Consider the following 20,162-nt stretch of genomic DNA (forward strand, 5'->3'; position numbering starts at 1 on the left):
CCATTTCATGCAAAGACCCTATTCCTGGAACTGGGTCAAGTTCACTTCTGTATCTTGGATTTGGGGAAACCCAGAGGTCTTCCTCAGAAAATGCAGCCTGGGTGGAGGAAAAAGCCTGCTTCTAGCACCAAAGATTCAAGACATGGCCCCACCACCTACTAGCTGGGTGATCTCTGGGCAGTTACTGAGACTCAATGTCTCATCCATAAAATGGGGGAATAAGCACCTGGCCTACAGGGATGATAGACCCAGTAGGGCCTCACGTGTGAGTCCTGAGCAAGCTGGAAAAGGCAAACCGGTATGTGTCCTCTGCTGGCCTGTTCTGAGACCTGCCTCTGTGGCTTCCTTCTCTGAGCTCCAGGCCTTCAGGCTTGGCTTTTTTCTTGCTCGCTGAACTTACACAGCAGCCCTTCAAGTGAGGGGCCAGCTGTCCCTTCTTTAAGGATGAGGGAAATGATACTCAGAGATGCAGAAACTTGTCTGAGACCATGTAGCTGGCTGAAATGAGACCCAGGTCTGTCTGGCTCCAAGGCCTCCATCCTCAGCCTTCAGTCCAGAAAATTCTTGAAATTGCAGATTTGCCCTTCTTCTCCCGACCCTCTCCACCAAGATGGAGCTCCACTTCATGAGCTGTTGCCATGAGTCCCTTAAGGCGGGCTGGCCATTGTGAATCCTGGTGAACGGACTTACTCCTTGCTCTGGATCCTCCGAGCTCAGAGAGGAGATGGGGGTTTAGTGAGAAGGGTTGAGATCTTGAGGGGCCAGGGATTCTGGGAAGGGGGACCCTGGGGAAAAAGGGGCTCTCTATGGGGCTCATGGAGGGTGACAAGATGTGATGGGGGACAAGAGCTTGGTGGGGGACAGATTGAGAATGGGAGTGCAAGAGGAAACTGGAGAATCCAGACTGAATGAGACCAGGGCTTGGGGACCATCAACATTCCCTCTGCCCGCCACCTCTCTGCTGCTAATGGAGGAAGAGAAAATATCCAGGGGAATGCTGAGGCAAGAGGATGTGAAGGAACAGGCTGAGGGGAGGTGACACAGCAGCCTCCTCCCAGCAGCGGGGCCGGATCGAAAGAAACCCAGCCTCTTGCACCACTCTGGCCCTGGGCTGTCCCAGCCAAAGATCAGAGGAATTCAGAGAGAGAGACAGCCAGAAGGAACAAGTAACTGGATGAGGCAAGCTCTTGGAGAGTGGAGTCAAGTTTTACAGGAATTCCTAACCCATCTCAGAAAAGGTGGCTGTGATCCAGTGTGGCCTGAGCAGCATCGGCCCCAGTGCCTGGAGTCCCCACATTAGTGCCTCCCTTCGGTGGCTCGTGGCTGCTGCCTCCAGGGGCCCCTGATAAGGTCTCACTCCCTCTCCTGCCTGCCTCTTGACATTGAAATAGGGGCTGGAATTCACTGCACCCCATGAATCATGGGACCCAGAATAGGTAAGTCTTGGATGAAATTAAGGAAGGGGCACTGGGATGGAGTGTGGGGGCCACATGCCCAGTGCGGAGGGTGAGGAGGCTGTGGACCCAAAATGGGTGTACTGGGTGGGCTGGGCAGGGGCACTCGCGGTTCCCCACGCAGAGCCAGCCATAAGGCCAGACCTAGAGAAAGTGTTTGAATGAATGAGTGAATGACGGAAGGGGCAGGAAGGGATGCTGTTTACTCAGCTGGAGGGGGGGACCCCAGCCTACCTTCCCTGACGAGACAGAGACGCTGAGAGGACAATGGAAAGTCGGGCCACTCGAGCCCCTCGCTGAGCCCTGTTCCCTGTTTGAAGCCGGCAGAGATAAAGACAGACAAAGCAGACAAATATACAGACGAAAGTGGAGTCAGAGACAGAGCAAGTCCAGAGATAGGCAGTCAGACAAAGGCCGGGACAGAGGAGAAGACAAAGGCCAACAGGTGTCTGCAGGACTGTGCAGGGACAGGGAAGGAGGTCCGCCCCGGAGAGAAGGCTGCAGAAGAGACAGGGAGAAATGAAGAGAAGCAGACAGAGGCAGACAGGAGAGAGACAGGCAGACCTGCCATGAAGAATCCAAAAGCTCAGCACAGAAGAGAAAGGGGTTCAGAGAGAGGCTTGCAGAGCCCAGCCTGCAGCGTGACACACGCCACGTGGAGAGGGCGGAGGTTCTGGGAACGGAGCGCCCCGCTGAGCATTTCTTGGGCAGAGGAGGGAGGTGGAAGAAACAAAGGGTCTTCAGACAGGGTGCCCTGCGGTGATCACCTCTGGCCTCCTTCCAGCTGCCTGTCCCCTGCTGGCTGTGTTAGCCTCATGCCCGCTCAGGCAGGACTGAACCTTCTCCCTGGCTCGTGCCGGAGGCACCGAGGGCTTCGTGGGCAGCCTGACGCGGCTTGGGGACCCTGGCGTGGCAGGAAGGGTGGGGTGGATGCTTCCTCGGGGGGCCTTGCTGGAGAGATGACAATGAGGCCCTGGGTTGGTTTGGAGATGGGCCACTGACAGACCAAATTCCCCATCAAGCTTTGGCTTGCTGCAGGATGGGAGGGTTGTGACCCTATAGGTATGGGAAGAAACTAGAGACTTTGGCTGTATTGTGCTTGTCCCCCTCACCCCACTGTTATTCTGACCCCTGCAGGGCTCAGCTCTAGACTGTTCTCTAGCCGCCCCGACCTCCCACACACACAGCAGGAAGCTGATCCCCCGTCTGCCCACTGGGCCACCAGGAGTCGCCTCTGGCTCTGCTTCCTGGGCCCCACCCTGAGCTCCTTCTGGTCTGACGACATCTGAGGGCTATGGGAATGCAGGTGGGGCAGGGTATAGAGACTGGAGCCTGGGAAAAGAGCAGGGGCCAGCTTGCGTGAGGGAGAGGGGTCAGCTGTCCTAGCCAGGGGCAGACACCAGAGAGAGGAATCAGGGTCAGATCTGGCTCTCAGCCCAGCCCTACCACCAACTCACCACGTGCCCTTCGGCAACAGGCAGAGCTTTCCCTGTCTGTGGGGGAGGAGTCGGAGAAAATGATCTCCCAAGGCCATTCCTTTCGTGATTTCAGAGAAGCCTCTTTCCGACGTCTGCCCCTTTGCTCACAGCTTTTACCTCTACCAGGAAGGTATCTGCCCACGTTTCTTCACCGATTCTGGTGAAATTTGCCATTTGCCAACTCCTCCAAACATCACTCCTCCAGGAAGCCTTCCAGACGGATTCCCCAGCTAGAAGTAACCTATCTCACGTATGCTGCTTGACTTCTCTTCTTCAAGGTTCATCTTTTCTTGTTCCTCGTATTGTTTCTGTTGCTCTCCAGCCGTCCTGGGTTCAGAGTGCATCAATCCAGGGCAGAGAGGTAGGGCAAAGGAAAAAACTAGCAGTCCCGGGTTAAAATTTGAGCTCTGCGTCACTAGCTTTATGAGAGTGCAGTGATGTACTCTCACCCTTTTTAATAGTTGAGGAAACAGATGCTCCAAGAGGGCAAGTGATTCACCCAAGGTCACCCAGCAAGGGAGCAGCAGAGTGGGGGCCAGCAGAGTGGGGGCAGGTTGTCCTGATGCCAAAGCTCTTTCCTCTCTCTGCCATTACCCTCAGGGCTCCCTCCTCTCTTCCACAGACCCCACACTAGTGAGACTCCACCCACTTGGGCGCTTCTGCACTGGTTCCAGACAAAGCGAACTATTCTCTGGGTGTGAGTGACTGGGGAATGGGTGGGGTTGGGGGTGGTTCTTTCCTCCCAGGCTAGGCCTTGCCTACTGGGCCTGATCTCAGGCAGCTGTGAACCAGACGGCAGGCTTGCCTAAACCCTACAGTCGGGGGCTAGGCATTCAAAGCCCCCTCTGCTTTTGTCCCTTTCTGGGACTCACTTTCTCTGTGTGACAGATGGAGGGGGTTGGCTGGGGTGGTCATTTGGTCTCTTCCTGTACTGAGAAGCTCAATCTTCTGTCTCTGGAAGGAGAAGTGCAGCAAAGGCCTCTCTGCAGGGGAAGGGTCAGATCCCCCCATCGGTGATAAGGGGGCTTGGCTGTCTCCAGGGTACCAGCCCCAACTTCAGCTGCACCCTGGATGCCGGGAAAAAGAAAGAAGTAAACTTGGTCCCTGCCATCCGTCATGGGCTGCAGCCCAGAGCCCTAAGCGCTAATGTTTGAAATGATGGAGAACAGTGCCTCCCTCCCCAGACTGGGAGCTTCCTGGAGGTGGGGTCAGATTTGAGCCATTCTTGGGGCCCCAGATTTCAGCACAGGCTTGGCAGACGCGAGGATCTGGGAAAGTCTCAGTGTCTAAGCTGTCCTCCCTCCACTCCCTGTCTCCCCCCCATGACATTCCTTCCTTCCCTCCAACCTGTTTTGAAAGCCTACTCTAGTTGAGGACTGGAGACTCAGGATATGGAGTGAGGTTGGGTATAATAGGGCCCTTGGGGGGTAAATATAAGCGCACGGAGAGATGAGCTGGGACTCAGGGTCGGGGGAGGGGGGTTGGCAGCGTGGCCAAAGCCAATGGCCACCTCTCTCTGAGCCTCAGGCTCCATGTTTTAGGCTGAAGGAGACTGACCTGAATTCCCTATGTGCTCAGGGCTCACCCTCCCTGCAGGCCCTCATTGTTTTTAAGGTCATCTTTCTAGATGGGATAGCCGGGGCTGGAACTGGGAACAGAAAGTCCCAGCACAGGGTGCCTGACCCAGCTTGGAAACCACCGGGAAGTGCTTGACCTCCTCCCCCACCCTGCACGATCTTCCTCAAGAAGCAACAGCTGGGAGGCTGGCAAGAGCTGGACCTCAAGCATGCTATTGTCATCCCAGCAGACCACCCGAAGCCCTGCAAGGAGGAATTTCCCAATGATGACAGCCAAGCCCTTCGTGCCTCCGACTCTTCCCCCTCCAGAAGCCTGATAACCCCCTCCAGAAGCTCACTAGGGCCACACTGGGAACTGGAGCACTCAGGGCTCCCAGCCCACCCCCACCCCAACCTGAGCCCCTCCTCCCACATTCCCATGCTCCAGCCCCTGTCTTCTCCTTCCCTAAGCTTAGCTTGGTTTAACAATCATGTTTTTAAGCTGGGCCAGGCCTTGAAAGATGAGAAGTGGTTTGCTGGGGAGAAAGGACACTCCAGGCTGAGGGTACAGCATGTGCAAAGGCAGAGGGGTGAAAAGAATAGGATGAATTTGGGGAATGGCAAGCATCTATGGGCCAGAGAATACTGTTCGCTAGGGTATGAGACAGGAGCGGTTCCCAAAAAAGCAGTTGACCTTTTGAGGCTGAGATGTCTGTTCTCACATGGCATAGACGGGGTGGGAAGGGAGGAGGGGCCAACTATTGTTGAGGACAACAGTGTACCCGGCATGGCATTTTCCTGCAATCCTGCAAACACTCCATGAAACCGGCACTCTTCTCTCGCTTCCAGAGAAGGAAACTGAAACTGACATTGGCCAACTAAGCTGCCCAAGGTCACACAGCTCCGATGTGGCAAAGCAAATATTTGAATCCAAAGTCTTCTGACCTAGAGGGTTTCAGCAGGGACATGGTCCATCAGGACATAGGATGGGGCAGGTGCTGCCCTGGGGAGCTCACTGCTTCATCAGGGGGACTTAAATAGTGCAGGAGACTGACCAGCACTGCAGCCCAGAGGAAGGTCTGAGGGAACCTGCCCAGGAGGGGGTTTTACGGAAGACGAGACAGCAGGCGTGGGCCGCAGGAGCTAGGTAGGAGGGACCAGCAAACTGAGGGCACACAGAGCAATCTAGGAGGTAAGAAGGGCTCAAGGAAGGAGTTGGCCTCGCTGGCTTCCTTCTACTCCAATACCTCCGGAGAAGTATCTGTCATTGTTATGAGGGACGGATTGCCCAATATCTGCTGCTGGGAAAATTTCCCTTTCCAGGCTCGGGGCTATGGGTGTGTCAGTGCTGGAAGCTGGTAGGTTTTCCAAAAACATCTTGGCGCCTTTGTAACACTGTTCCCTCCCCCCACGTGGCATCTGAACACAGTTCCAGGGTAGGTTCTTCTTTTTGCTCTGTTCTCTTCAGATGCGGCATATGGCGGAGGCGTCTCACTCTCGCCGGGCAGGTTGCCCACTTGTGGCTTCTGTTACCTTCTTTCCGCTCTTGTCTCCAGACAGCCAGAGATCTGACTCCAGCCCGTATCCTCTCATGGGCTCTCCTAGAGCCCACAGCCTCCTAAACATCTCTCCCTTGGTGCACCACCCCCCCGCCCCACCCCCCCAAACTCACCATGGCCAAGGCTGAACTCACCACCGCTTTTCAATCCCGGCCCTCAATGATGGCAGGCCCAGATGCAGAGCTGCGCCTCCCCGTTCCACCCCTGCCCCCAGGACTCCTCGGCCTCCTGCACTCCCCACAGCTGATCTTCCACCAAGTCCTGCCCATCCTACCTCCCCACTGTGGTACCTCAGCTCATTACTCTCCTAGCCACTACCTAGCCCAGGCCCCATGGTCACTCGCCGCTCTGGACCCCACTCCTGCCTTCTCCCTGGTCCCTGCCCATCGCCTGACTCTTCCACTCTCCCCTCACAGGCACGGAGGTCTTCCCAGGTAGCCAAATCAGACCTCATCCCTGGGCTCAGAACAAAGCCCAGCCCTTCAACCTGGCATTTGGGCTCATCATAGCCCAGCTCCTCCAACCGCTGCAGGCCCAGCCCCCCACCGTACCCCCACCTTGGCCCCAGTGCTCCCCCCTTGCCAGACCATTTGTTCCCTGAGCATTCTTTGTACTTTGATATTTCTGCCCTTTTCTCTGATGTTTCTTCCTTTAAGAAGCCTTCCAGAACCTTGCAATCTAGGCTAGGGCCTCTGCTGTGTTTTTGTAGTCTTGAAATTCCTTGTTACCTCAGTGAGCTCATGTCACTGGGATTCTGTATTAGATGTCTGCTTCCCCACCTACCCCCCCCCCCCCAGACACTGGGAGCTCCCTGAGGGCAAGGACTGGGGCTGCTGGCCTCTGAGTCTCCAGCAGCCTGCCTCGGAGAGCTGTCAGGGTGTGTGGAATGAATCTTCATTGTTACTTCTAGAACCAGCAGAGACCAGTTCTTCCCGTGTGGAGACGCTGGGCAAGTCGTGGTCCTCTCTGGCCCTGTTTATTCGCCCCTCAAAGGCTCAACCCAGCCCTGGCTTCCTGTCCAGGGGACCCCCCAGCCCAGTGTTGCTGTGGAGTCACAGGCAGATGAAGAGGGTCCCTGAAAACACACCAGGCAGGCACCCCCCTAGCCCCACAAAGAGACTCCAACAGGGCAAATTGCATCTTGGGCCAGCTGAGTATTGCCAGCTGCCAGAATGTGGGCCCAGGATTGCCAGATCTGCTAATCTTCCAGGAAAAAGCAAAACATCTGGAGTTTTATGTGAAATTTCCTGTTTTTAAATGCTGGCCACTAACTTAAAAACACTCAGAAAGCAAGCATTGTGCAAGCCCCCCAAAACATCTAGAAGCCAGATGTGCCACCAGGCAGGACTGCCATGCGCTGCCCGACTCCAGAGGGCACCATTCCCTGTGTGGTGCACAGCCATACAACTGCACACGGGGCCTTGGGCAGGGGCCTCTCTGTTATAACCTCTATCTCTGCTAGTTCTTTTGATGGTCTTGGCAAAGGGTGTGGGGAGAGGCCTTCCGTTCTCTTGTACAGGGAAGATGTTAGAAAAAAAGGACCTTGGAATGCCGCTGGTGGGATGGGGTGGGGGTGGGGAGAGGACAAGAAATGGCAGAGAGAGGCGTCCAGAGGGGTCTGTGTTGCTTCAGGGATAAGGGGGTGTGAGTGAGTGGTGCCGGGGCTGAGGCTCCCACAGGAAGGAATACCGTTTTTTCTGGGCCCTGGTGGCCAGACCTGGAAATAGATCGCCTGGTGAGTTTGGAGCAAAGGCTGACAAAACTGCTACTTGCAGGATAGCCTCATGTTGACAAAGGACATAATACTGTGTGACCCTCACACAGGCTTGAGAGGCAAGGCTTAGTATTCCTATCGCACAGAGGCTCAGAGATGTCTAGTTGCTGGCCCAAGGCCATACGGGGTCTAAGTGATCTTTGATTTTGCTCTCTGCTGGAGACAGGCTGGAATGTTCTGGAGAAAATGTGCCATCGCCTTGCCCTTCCTTGGTCCCCAGGATGTGAGAACCCTCACAGGCTCTCTCGGCATTTCCCAGCAGGTCCCTCCTGAAAGTTCAAATCTGGGCCTTGGTTATGAGTCCTGAACTCCCACCATACTCAGGTCCCCTGGAGTATGGGACTCAGGGCCCCACATGTCCTTCTTGTCCCCTCGTTTCTCTCTCTCCAGCCTTGCCCTGACAGCACTCTCTGAGGCCATTACCAGTGAATGACTGACACTCTATAAAGAATCAGCTGGTAGAATGGCAGACTCTCCCCATAAAACCACCTTAGACAAAGCACAGAAGGGAAGCCAGGTTGGAATAAGAAATGGCTGCATGGGGATTATGTTTCATTTGTTCTAAGGCCATCTTTGCAGCCAACCTTCTTGTGGTTGCTATTGGGGGCCCAGGAGTCAGGCAGATCTGGGTTCTGGTCCAGGCTTTGCCATTTACCAGCCCCAGGACCCTAGGTAAGTTGCTTCCCCTCTCTGTGCCTCAGTTTCCTCCTCTGCATCATGGAATCCCAGCAGCTATCTCTAAGGGGTGCTAGGAGGATTGGTGAGTGAGCTCAGCCCAGCCCAGCCCAGCACACAGTGTTGCTTGGTTTGTGGTAGCCCCTCAGACAAGCCCCTAGGACAAGCTCCTCCAAGACCCTTCCTGTAGAGATTAGGGTGAGCCAGAGAGCTGGGTCCCCCAGCCTCCCACCTTCTCAGCCCTCTGGGGTTGAACTTTCTCTGGATTCTCAAGTTCCAGATGTGGCAATGTGGCAAAGCAAGTATGGAAGCCAGCGTGGAGTTTGTGGCAGGACAGACAGCTGACAGAAAGCCTGGCTGCCTGACGGGTGATAAAACTACATTTACTGCACCCCTGCTACACGTGTTTGTTCTGATTCCCCACACGGTACCAATAGAACCTGTTGGTAAGACAAATGCTGTTGTTTACTGTGAGGAGGGATAAGACCACTTCTCAGAGCTTTGGCAGTGATTCAGAGTGGGAGGTAAGGTCAATATTTGCTCAGAATTGAAAGTTTGTTTTAAGGCTGGTCCTTCGGTGTGGGGAGGGGGGGGAGGCTTGACTGGGATTGGGTAAGAATCATGATACAACAGTTTGTTGGTGGAAATAACAAGGTAAGGATTTTGTGGGGGAGAGAGTCAAAGAGTCGGAGGTACACACTCTGTGGTTGGTTTCCCTTGAAGAGTCGAAGGGTCTTTCAGGAAGTTCCTGTAATGAACAATGAAACCATTTGTTTGAACTGGTCGGTCTGGGAAGCTTAAGAAGAAAAAATGCGAATGAAGACAGTGGAATTTTAAGGCCAAGTTCATATAGACCGTAAGGTGTGGTTTCAGGCTTCTAGTGTCAAGGCTGAATGTGGGGTGGAAGGATCTGGTTCTCAGTGGGCTCTTTCTGTCCTGGGATGTGGGGATTACAGTCCCTGCTTTGCAGCAAAGGGGCCACTGGTCTCAGGCCACACAGCAGGATTGCAGCCGCTGGGGACCCAAACCTGGGCAATGCCTCTGAAGCTAGTGAGTGTGCATGGAGGGCAGGGGTCCCAGGTCCTCCTTGTGCTAAGTTGGGGCTTGGATGAGAGGGAGAGATAATCTAGGGAGGGAAGGATGGTGCTGCCAGAAGGAGGCGCTAACTTGGAGGGGCCAGCTGCATTTGGAAGGGAGTGGGTTCCGTTGGGCCCTGTGGCCTGGGAGGCGCTTGAAGGTTATCAGGAGAGGGGAGGGACATCCTCAGTGGGGCCTACGGTGTCTCAGGCCTGGGCAGGGGCTGGATGCCCCACCTCCTTGAGGTAGATGCTGTCTCCTCATCTGGAGGGTGAGGAAACAGCTCAGCAAGGTGAAAGGGCATGTCCAGGCTCGCTCGGCTACCGGTGCCAGAGCTGGGGTTCAGACCCAGGTCTGAGGACTTTGAAACCCACGCTCAGCCCCGCTCCTGCCCCTGGGATTTTCTGTTTGCAGCTGGGAGGTGGCTGGAGGAGGTAGGACTTTGAGCCTTTCCAGCAAAGAGCAGGCAGAGAAATCTAGGCTTCCCTGGCGGGCTGCTCTCTGAAACCTTGGTCCTCATCACCGTGGATTCAGCTGGCGTGAAGCATGCTGATATCTGCCCATGGAGCGGGTCTCTACGGGCAGAGCCTCTGCCCTACAGATGTTGTGTTCTCTGAGCGAACTGAAGGTTTCTGGCTGAAAGACGTTCAGGATGACTGACTAGCTAGCTAGCTCAGCTTGCCTGAACAGACAAGTCTCCTGAGAGACAGCCAGACCAATGACTAACCAGCTGATGGACATGAGTGGGCCTGTGTGAAGAGCCAGCCATGTCACCAACTGATAGGCACCCAGACCCCTTGCCTGCCTGCTCTGGGGATGTGGGCTTCAGCCCTGGGAACCACCTGGCCTACCTGGAGCCCCAAAACCTGGTTGCCCACCTGGGAGAGAAACAAATTGGGATTTTTTTCCTGGGGCCAGGTTCCCTATCTCTCCCCTCATTCCTACAGGCCACCCAGGCCCAGCCCATGTTCACCCCCACAGTGGCCCCCTCTCCTGTCAGGGGTGACCCCTGACAAAATCTTCACAGGATGGGAAGGCCCTTGGAGATATCACATGAAGAGGATGTACTTTCCTGGACTCAGGGCCCTCCTTCCTAAGGGAGCTTTGTCCTTACTTAGAGAGTCAGACTATTTGTTGCCAGCCTACTCAGAGGCCTTAGCCCACAGGAAGAGCTTGAAGAGGCCTGGTTACCTGCCTGACCAGCCCCATTCAGTGACCAACTGACCACCCAATGCACTGAGTACTCCCAGAGGCCATAGCTTCCCTCCTTCATCCAGAGGCTCAGGCTAAGGACTAGCCCGTGGGAAGGTAGAAGATTCTTTAAGTTGGTCCACTGATCTTCTGTCCCCCTCCCTTCTCCATATCCTGGACTTCTTTCAGAGCCGGGCCTTCTGGTCAGTGACTTCTGCCCTCCCAGACTCAGCTCCAACCTCATCACCTGCTTGGCCTGTCCCCTTGGTGGGTGTTCACTGCCAGTTAGGGCCGTGACAGAGAAGAGCACTGTGCTTCTTCCCCTCATCAAACCTGCGCAAGGAGCTTGGAGTGATGTTGAGGTTAACACTTGGGCTTGAGTCCCTGCACCAACAACGTTAACCAGCAGAGCTAGTTACCTCAGAGCTTCAGTGTGCTCATCAGATGCATAGAGATAATGAAAGCCCCAAGGCCCAGAGCTATGGGGAGGCTTTGGGGGCATGGAGAGCATGTGTGTGGAGGCTTAGCTGCATTAGAGCATGTAACCCAGCTTCTGTCCTATAGGAAGTGACCAGTCTATGCTGGTGATCGAAACCAGCGCATGGAAACGGTCCCATCAGTCTCCTCTGCGGGAGTCTGCTCGGGAACCCCCTCACCTCCATGTCTCCTTCTAAGTGACCTCCGCAGAGGCTGTCCCTTCGCTAGGCCAACCCCTTATCTCCTCCCTGACAGGTGTCACTTTGGTTTCAATATCTCCTTGTTTCCCCTGAATCCTTATGCCCCCCAAAGGCACTCCTCCCTAGCCACACACACTTCCATTTCTTCAAGTTCCTTAAGCTATTTGAGTAGACATCTCTCCAAAGAAAATACTCAAATGGCCAATAAGTACATGAAAAGATGCTCGACATCGTTACTCATTAGGGAAATGTTAATCAAAACCGCATGCGATATCACTTCATACCCACCAGGGTGGCCATAATCAAAAAGACACAATAATAAGTATTACAAGGATGTGGAGAGATTAGAAGCATCGTACCCTGGTGGCAGGAGGACAAAATGGCGCAGCCACTTTGGAAAACAGTTTGGCAGTTTCTTAAAAAGTTGAACAGAGTTGCCACGTGACCCAGGAATTTCACTCCTGGCTATATACCCAAGAGAACTGAGAACATACGTCGACACAAAAATGTGTACAACATATGAATGTTCATAGTACCTGAAACCTAAACAAAATGTGATGTATGTCCATACAATGGGATATTCTCCAGCCATGAAAAGGAATGACGTACTGATGCCCGCGATAACATTATTCTCTGTGAAAGCAGCGAGGCAAAAAATTACATATTGTACTATTTCATTTATATGAATTTATATGAAATATCCAGAACAGGCAAACCCAGAGAGCCAGAAAATAGATTTGTGGTTGCCAGGAGCTGGGGAGGGGGAGCACTGCTAACCTGTATGGGGTTCCTTACTGGGATGGTGAAAATGTTCTGGAATGAGTGGCGATGATGTGTGTCCTTTTTCATATACCCAAACCTACTTAATTGTGTGCTTTAAAAGGGTGGGGTTTATGGCATATGAATTATACCTCAGTTGAAAAAAATTCCTCAGGCTCCCAGGTACCTTGTGTGAGGAGTGCAGACCCTTCGCCTCTGTGGGCCCTCCCTGAGTTTGCCTTCGGGGTCTGGAGGTGGAGAGTCCCCATGTCCCTGTCTGGGTCAAGGGTGTCCTTGCGTCCGTTTCCAGGCTCCAGAAGGAGCTTGTTGAATGAGGGGAAACTCCTACCAGGTTAAGAAACATATGAAACAATGGAGGAGGCTTCCACGGGAAGCGGGGCCCCAAGAGGGGAGGAAGGCCAAGGGGTTTGGTTTCCATTTAAGTGGAAGGGTGGAGTCTCCCGAAGCCGGACTTCCGAGCTCCGCACTGAGATGAAATGTCAGGAGACCCTAGGAGACGCCCCTGAATGGGGTTCAGCTTTGCTCTCACTGCAGTGAGTGGGATACAGGCATGGTTACCATGGTTACCGTGGAGCAACCCAGACATGCCTAATGGGGCCAAGGATCCAGGTTCTAACCACAGCTCTGCCTCCTGAGTCATCGCCACACTTGGGGAATTCAGTTTGTCCAGGGTGAAGGAGGTGGTTAAGTGGGATGACCTCTGAGGGCCCTCTCTGCACCGACCAGCAACATGGTTTGATGTATGAGGTGGAGATGGGGTTAGGTAACTCTAAGATTACACTCGGGGTGATGCGCTGGGGGGGCATTGGTATCTGTTCTGAACTACCCCCAGGAAAAACCTTTATGCCCTGACTATGGACCAAGCCTTGACCCTGCACCTGACCCTAAATCTGTGATCCTACCCTGAGCCAGACAGACCCACAGCCAGACTCAGCCTCCAGGAGCACCGGATGTCTCGCAGCTACAGGCCCGAGCGGGTCTAAGGCTGCACGTCCTTCCTGTCGGAGTCCCTGCTTGAAGGGTATGGAGTGTGGCCGGCAGCTTCTCCCTAGAAGGAAGGTTTATGCTGGGAGTGGTATGAAGGTGTGAGACAGGAGGTCCCAGCTGGGATCCGGCTAGCGTGGGTGCATGGACCACGTACCCTCTTAGGAAGGGCCCTCCCATCACTGGGCCTCAGGAAGGCTGGGGGTGCTCAGATTGCCACCAACCCCTGGAACACCCTGGGTGACCTGGGGCAGGACCATTCTCTGGGATTCCATTGCCACTCTCACCTCCTGGATGTCCGTCCCACAGGGCCAGTGGGTGAGGAGCCCCAGGTACCAGGCAAGGACACCAAGGCCATGATGAACGCAGAAGATACACCTGGAGGCAAAGCCAGCCCAGACCCTCAGGACTTGAGGCGACGCGTGTTCTATAACATCAAGGTATCACTCAGGGCCTGCCGGGAACGGGGCCGTGTGAGCCTGGCAGAGAAGGCGCTGTAACTCCAAGCAGGCTGCTGCCTTCCTCCGAGCTTCAGTTTCCTCATCTGTAGAATGGGTGGCCGTGAGACTCAAAGGGATAATCTACTAAACCATTTAGCTTGGTTTGGGGCACATGTTCCCTCCTTCCAGAAAAGAAAGGCTGCTCTGTGGGCAGTGGGGGATCAGGCTGCTTGCCTCCCATTTCCCTAGAGGGAAAGAAAAGGACTCCAGGGATCCCAAATCTGTAGGAATGTTGGGGAGCTCTGGCTCCTCCAGGGGCAACCCTAAACATCCAGGCATCCCCTGGGTGCCAGGGCCTGTTTGGTCCTCACGGTAGCCCTGAGGGGTAGGGACGCAGTCCTTGTTATATACAAGAGGAAACCAAGACTCAGAAGAACACAGTGAATATTTTTAAGCTCTGGCATAAACACCCTTCTTTGAAGTTAGTTTTTCTTCTCCTGGGAATTCTGCCAGTTCATCAGGAGGGAGGCCCGGATGTTTGGGGTGGGCAGCTTGAGGATTCGGTGTGTGCAGGTGGTCTCCCAAGGGAGCTCTAGGGGAGGAGTGGGTGGGCTGGGGTGGAGAAGGATCTGGGAGAGCTTCCTGGAGAAAGGGGCAGGGTGGTGGAACAGGGAGGAAGGTGCAGTCCAGCCCAGGAGAGCTCTGAGGGTCAGAGTGACGCCCATCGTTCTTGGCCCCAGAAAGACCTTACTCTCAGTCATGTGGGTCTCGGGTGGCACCAACACCCCCTGAATGTACCCAGGACAGTCTGTGTAGTTTTTAGACCTGTGTGAGAAACCATGGGCTATTTCAGTAACTCTCTCTCTTTCTCTCTCCCCCTCCCCTTATTCTTGACTCTCTCTCTCTCTCTCTCTCCTGTGTGTCTGTCTCCTCTGACTGTTTCCCCATCTCTATTCCTTGCTCCTCCCTTTCCCCAACTCCGTCTCTGTCTCCCATCCACCACCGTCTCTAACTGAATCCCCACCTACCCCCCCGCCCCGCCCGGCCGGCCGACCCCCGCCTGCGCCCCCCCCCCCCGGCAGTTCTTCGTCCTGTGTCACAGCCTGTTGCAGCTGGCACAGCTCATGATCTCCGGCTACCTCAAGAGCTCCATCTCCACAGTGGAGAAGCGCTTTGGCCTCTCCAGTCAGACCTCAGGGCTGCTGGCTGCCTTCAACGAGGTACTGGCCCTGGCGGAGCCACGGGGGTGGGAGTGGAGGCGCCTCTCACCCCCACCTCCTCACCCCCCTCTCTCACTAACCTGACATAAACCCTTCCCGGCCCGGTGCCCAGAGGCCACCCCGCCACAGCTTCCTCCCCAAATCTCCTTAGCCAGCTCCTTCTTCGTGTCCCGGTAGAGAAACTGACCTCTGCCTCCTTGTGAGGACAGAGGACAGCACGGGCAGTCCTGCCCTTGGGGCCACTCTAAGGGTTGGGGTGTGGGGTATTGTAGAGCTGCTCAGATTTCCCATACCCACCCACTTTCCCTTTGGTTCCTTTACATGCCTATTGCCCGTCCCAGGGAGGAGTCAGAGGAAGTCACTTCAATAGTAGTGAGATAGACTTAAATGAGATCAAAGGCAGAACTTTGGGCGCAGTGGGTGGGGGCGGGAGGGAGCGATAGCATGGCATGGGTGTTTTCTCAAGAGCTGCCCGGAGATCCCTAAGTCTGGAGCCCACAGCCAAGTGGGGAGAAGTGGACAAGCTGCTTTGGGGGGATTTAGAGATCAAGGTCCAGCTGTGCCCCAGCACCCCCCCCCCCACCAGATGTTTTCCACCTCAGAGAAGGCCACTGTCTGGAGAACTCTTTCTTCCCTCCCCACAGCAGATTTCTAGGCAATTCTCTCCCCCTGGCCTGCCAACAACACAGCACCCCCAGATAGTCCTCAGACCCCACCTCCAGCTCTCAGAGGTGGGAAGGAAACGTCATTACCTAGCTCTGGAACCTTGGGGAAGTCATTCCCCACCTCTGGGCCTCAGTGTCCCACCTATAAAATGGAGAGTGGCTATCCTTCTCAGGGTTGGTCCTCCTACCAGCCCTCTTGTGAATACTGCCCCCCTCCAGCAGCAAGGAGCCTGGGGCTCGGGGTGAGTACAGCAGCCCACAAGCAGTGGGGTGGGCAGCCTGCCCCTTCCCTGCGAACTCTCTAGTCCCCTCCAGTGCCCACATCCTCAGTGTTTTATTCTAAGGCTTAAAATTCCAAACCTTAGTCCTCTGGCTTTAGATTTTATTTGTTTGTCTCAATCATGATGTCCCAGAAACTTAAAAACACTTCCCTTGACTCCTCTGTGTTCTAACATGGGGTCCAACCTGTTTCCCAGAATGAAATTGAACTGCTAGCCTTGTCCACACTGCCCTCATTTCTCTCCCCTAATGGGGGCCGTGGGGCCCCTCCTAGGAGGACCCAGATTCTGCATTAAGAGGGGCCCAGATGATTCTCATTCTGTCAGCTAGTCCTTTAGACTGAGGGGAGCACCACACTGGTGATAGAAGCAGGGGTGGTTCTGGTCTCTGGTGGCTCTGCTGCACTTGAATGGGTCCCCCTCATCCCTTGGCAGGTGGGGAACACAGCCCTGATTGTGTTTGTGAGCTACTTTGGCAGCCGGGTACACCGGCCCCGACTGATCGGCTACGGGGCTGTCCTTGTGGCCCTGGCAGGCCTGCTCATGAGTCTCCCACACTTCATCTCGGAGCCATACCGCTACGACCGTGCTAGCTCCGGTAAGAGCAGGAGGGCTGGGCTGGAGACGCACACCGGGAGCCGCCTTACCATGCACCGGGCTCCATTCCCGGGCCCATGGGTCAGGATGGGCCCAGCTCCCCAGGGCACTTGCTGGTCCTCCCCGCTCCCTCGGTCCCAGCCTGGGCGGGTCCTCCTGGCAGTCCTGGGGAGTGGGGGAGTGGGGTGGTTCTGGGGCAGAGGGGTGTAACCCTCTGGGCCTCCCTTGGTGAGGGCCTGCTTGTGTGTCACTGTGTTTTTAAGGTGGGGTGAATTCACAACACAGCCTACTTTAGGGCCTGGCATACAGTAGGTCCTCAGGAAATGTTTGTGGGATAATAATAGTATCACGTACCACTTCCGGTGTACCAGACACTCTTCTAAGTACTCTGTGTGTATTAGTGCATTTAATCCTCTCAAGAAGCCACGACATTAATGAAAGAATGAATGAGTGCATGAACAAATTAAAAAATGAAAGAATTTTATTTTTTGTTTTTTTAAAGATTTTATTTATTTATTTGACAGAGACACAGCGAGAGAGGGAACACAAGCAGGGGGGAGAGGGAGAGGGAGAAGCAGGCCTCCCGCTGAGCAGGGAGCCTGATGCAGGGTTCGATCCCAGGACCCTGAGACCCGACCCAAGCCGAAGGCAGATGCTTAACGACTGAGCCACCCAGGCGCCCCCCCAAAATGAAAGAATTTTAGACAGTAATAGTGAAGCCCAGTGAGATTTTGTTGAGGGCCTACTCACGTAGGTGCCTGTCCCTTGGAGAATAACCCAAGAAGCCTGAGCTTCATTCCTTCAATATTCCATCCACCCATCCATCCACCCATCCAGCTACCTGCCCATCACCCATCTATCTACTCTTTCATCCATCCATCTCCCTACCCATCTATCCACTCTTCCATCTATCCATCATCCATCCATCATCCATCCATCCATCCATCCATCCAGTGGTCCACCCAGTGAACCCTTAGTACAGCCTACTTTGTGTCAGACCGTCTCAGGGAACTCAAGACTCCAGGGAGCTTCCAGCATGGGAGAGGAGACAAGAGGCAAACAAAAACCCTGCAACGTGTCACTTGTGTGAGGAGGGGAGCACAGGGGCCAGCCTGGCATCATGGAAGCCTTCCCAAGGGAAGAGCGCTGTCAGAGAGCATCGCCTCCCTTGCTCACACCCCAGAGCTCACACCCCAGAGCTCCCAGTCTGTGCCAGGACTCGGGGCAGGAAGAGGGAGCAGTACAACCAGCCCCATAAGCTCCCAGGGAGGCCCAGGTTAGAGGCATGGGCAGCTCTGCTGTAGGGTAGAGACTCCAGCTCATTGGGAGTCAGCCAGAGACAGCTGGCAGAGCCCTGAGTGGGGTGGGGGATAAGGAGAAGGTGGGCATTTCGAGTGCAGGGAGCCGCAAGGGCAATGGCCAGGAAGTGGGAAAGTAGAGAGTGTGCATGAACAGCTTAGAGGGGTATCGAGGCCCAAGGGAAAGCCATCAAAAGGCCTGATTGGAATGCTGGGGGAAAAAAATACATTTCTGGGTCCAGAATTTTCACTTCAACAGAGCTTTTTCTGTGCAGGGTCTACACGTTCTTCCTCCGCCCTGCCACACAACATCCCTCTGCCATGGGCGCCCCGGGAAAGCCTGAGCGCAGCCCTTCTCCTGCCTGAGCCTGTCTTGGATGAGCACACTAAGCTTGGTGACCCCCAGGCACCCGGCCTGCTCTGGCATCCCTGACTATTTCATTCACTCCTTCTTCATCCAGCATGAATTAGTTTCTTTATCACTAATACTTCTCTACCAGGCCCCCTGCAAGGCCCTGGTGTCACAGGGGAGCAAAAAGAAGACAGAGCCCTATAACAGTCGTCGCCTGAAATGTCTAGTAGGCTCTGTGCATGGGCAGCACTCACTCTCCATGTTTATGGCCCGGTATCGGGTATCAGTGGCATCCTATTTTACAGGTGAGGAAACCGATGTTCAGAGAGAGGGGGATCTCCTCAAGGCCCACACCTCGTGGGGACATGACATGTCCAGGTGGCTTGGCTCCAGAGCCCCTGCTCTGAACCCCTGAATTATTCTGCTTCTGAATTCTGAATTTCTGTAGAACTTCCATTCTAGGAGACTTGAGAGGTGAGGAAACTGAGGCCCAGACAAGTTGAGGGCCTCCATCAAAGTCTCCCAGGCTTCAACTCATGCAACCTTGGTTGAAGGTCCAGGTCTTTGACCCTGGTTCACATGGCTTTTTCTCAAGAGCCCAGCTTCCAGAAAAGGCTGGGTGGGCCACACAGAGAAGGCCACATCTACACCCACATTTGGGATAATAATAGCACGGGTGTCTCTTTAAGTTTGCTTACCAAATATTGGTGAGTTACAGGGAGCAACTGTCTGGTGCTAAATAAAGAAATTCCCCTTTACTGAACTCTGCATCTGTGTCCTGAGCTGTCCTGCCCACCCAAAATGAAGGCCAAGGGCCCTAGAGCCTTCCACAGTCCAGCTCCAGCATCCCTCCCCTGCCTGGCCCTGCCTTCAACCCTGGCTTAGTCCCTCACACTCTATGAGTCCTCCCTGCTGAACTTCTGCCTGTGCTGTGACCTCTCCCTGGAGCACCCCTCCCATCTTCTCTTTCTGGAAAATCTTGTTCTTCTTGGCCCTGTTCAAACTCATCTCCTTTGACAGCCCCACCCCACCCGAGGGCCACGGTTGCCATGGAACTTCCACATACCTCTGCTCAGAAAGGTGGCATAGGGTAGTTTAAGAGCGTGGACTCGAAGCCAAGCTGCCTGGGTTCCAGTCCTGGCTCTGCCTTTGCTAATTGCTGCCTGAGCATCAGTTTCCTCGTCTGTGCAATGGGTGTAATGAGAGCACCCATCCCCTAGGTTTGCTGTGGGGAGGGAGTCAGATGGTTTATATACACAGCACCTGGAATGGTGCCTTGCATCCAGTGCACGATGTGTTAAGAGTCTTAGCTCTCATCATAATATTTTTTATCATCTCGTAGTGGACATGCCACAGGATTTTGAGGCTTCTCTGTGCCAGCCCACAACCTTGGTCCCAGCCCCAACCCCAGCCCCCTCCAACAGCAGCTGCTCAAGCTACACGGAGGCCCAGCACCTGGCTGTGGTGGGGATAATGTTCACGGCCCAGACCCTGCTTGGCGTGGGCGCGGTGCCCATTCAGCCCTTCGGCATCTCCTACATTGATGACTTTGCCCACAACAGCAACTCGCCTCTCTACCTTGGTGAGAACCGGGCTCAGAGGGAGGGCCAGGCTCAGAGGTCGGAGGATGAGAGGACTAGGTAGGGGCTGGGCAGAGTTCCTGACCTCTGCCCCACGTGGCCAGGAAAGGTCTGGAGAAGCCCTGGAGTTTCCTGGGCCTGACCAGGGGAGATGGGCCGCTCTTACCTGTTGGAGACTGGCCAGGCGCTGATCTGCAGAGGGAAGCCAGGGCCGGGGGGCCTAACCCAGGCTTTGTGTTGCAGGGATCCTGTTTGCAGTAACCATGATGGGGCCAGGCTTGGCTTATGGGCTGGGCGGCCTCATGCTGCGCCTTTATGTAGACATCGACCGGATGCCAGAAGGTGAGCCTCAAAGAGCACACAGCCGTCCCTGGGGGCACACAGCTGCTAGCTCACTGACCGCTGGCCTCACAGGAGACTCTGAGCCGGGGGCTCACATCCAAATCCTAGCGATCCCGCTGACCTCGGACGTGCCTCTTAACCTCTGAGCCTCAGCTTCCTCATCTTTGAGACACTCTCCTTCCTGT

At 54.8% G+C, this 20,162-nt stretch overlaps 1 protein-coding gene across 4 annotated transcripts in view; it reads left to right on the forward strand.

The window, feature by feature from the left end:
* Positions 1 to 1,083: 1,083 nt before the first annotated feature.
* The window catches only part of SLCO2B1 (solute carrier organic anion transporter family member 2B1), a 46,626-nt gene continuing 27,547 nt past the window's right edge, over positions 1,084 to 20,162 (forward strand). The window contains exons 1-6 of one of the 4 annotated variants that reach the window (XM_036082800.2): positions 1,084 to 1,436; positions 13,515 to 13,645; positions 14,728 to 14,865; positions 16,244 to 16,406; positions 19,398 to 19,637; positions 19,879 to 19,977. In XM_036082800.2, the coding sequence (XP_035938693.2) occupies positions 1,421 to 1,436; positions 13,515 to 13,645; positions 14,728 to 14,865; positions 16,244 to 16,406; positions 19,398 to 19,637; positions 19,879 to 19,977 (787 nt within the window). In that variant the 5' untranslated portion in view covers positions 1,084 to 1,420. Of the gene's footprint in view, positions 1,437 to 5,588; positions 5,636 to 13,137; positions 13,243 to 13,512; positions 13,646 to 14,727; positions 14,866 to 16,243; positions 16,407 to 19,397; positions 19,638 to 19,878; positions 19,978 to 20,162 lie in introns of those variants that run through there. The other 3 variants (XM_078058554.1, XM_078058556.1, XM_078058555.1) reach the window with 3 other exon arrangements.

The sequence above is a fragment of the Halichoerus grypus genome, chromosome 11, assembly GCF_964656455.1.
Source record: "Halichoerus grypus chromosome 11, mHalGry1.hap1.1, whole genome shotgun sequence".
NCBI lineage: Eukaryota > Metazoa > Chordata > Mammalia > Carnivora > Phocidae > Halichoerus > Halichoerus grypus.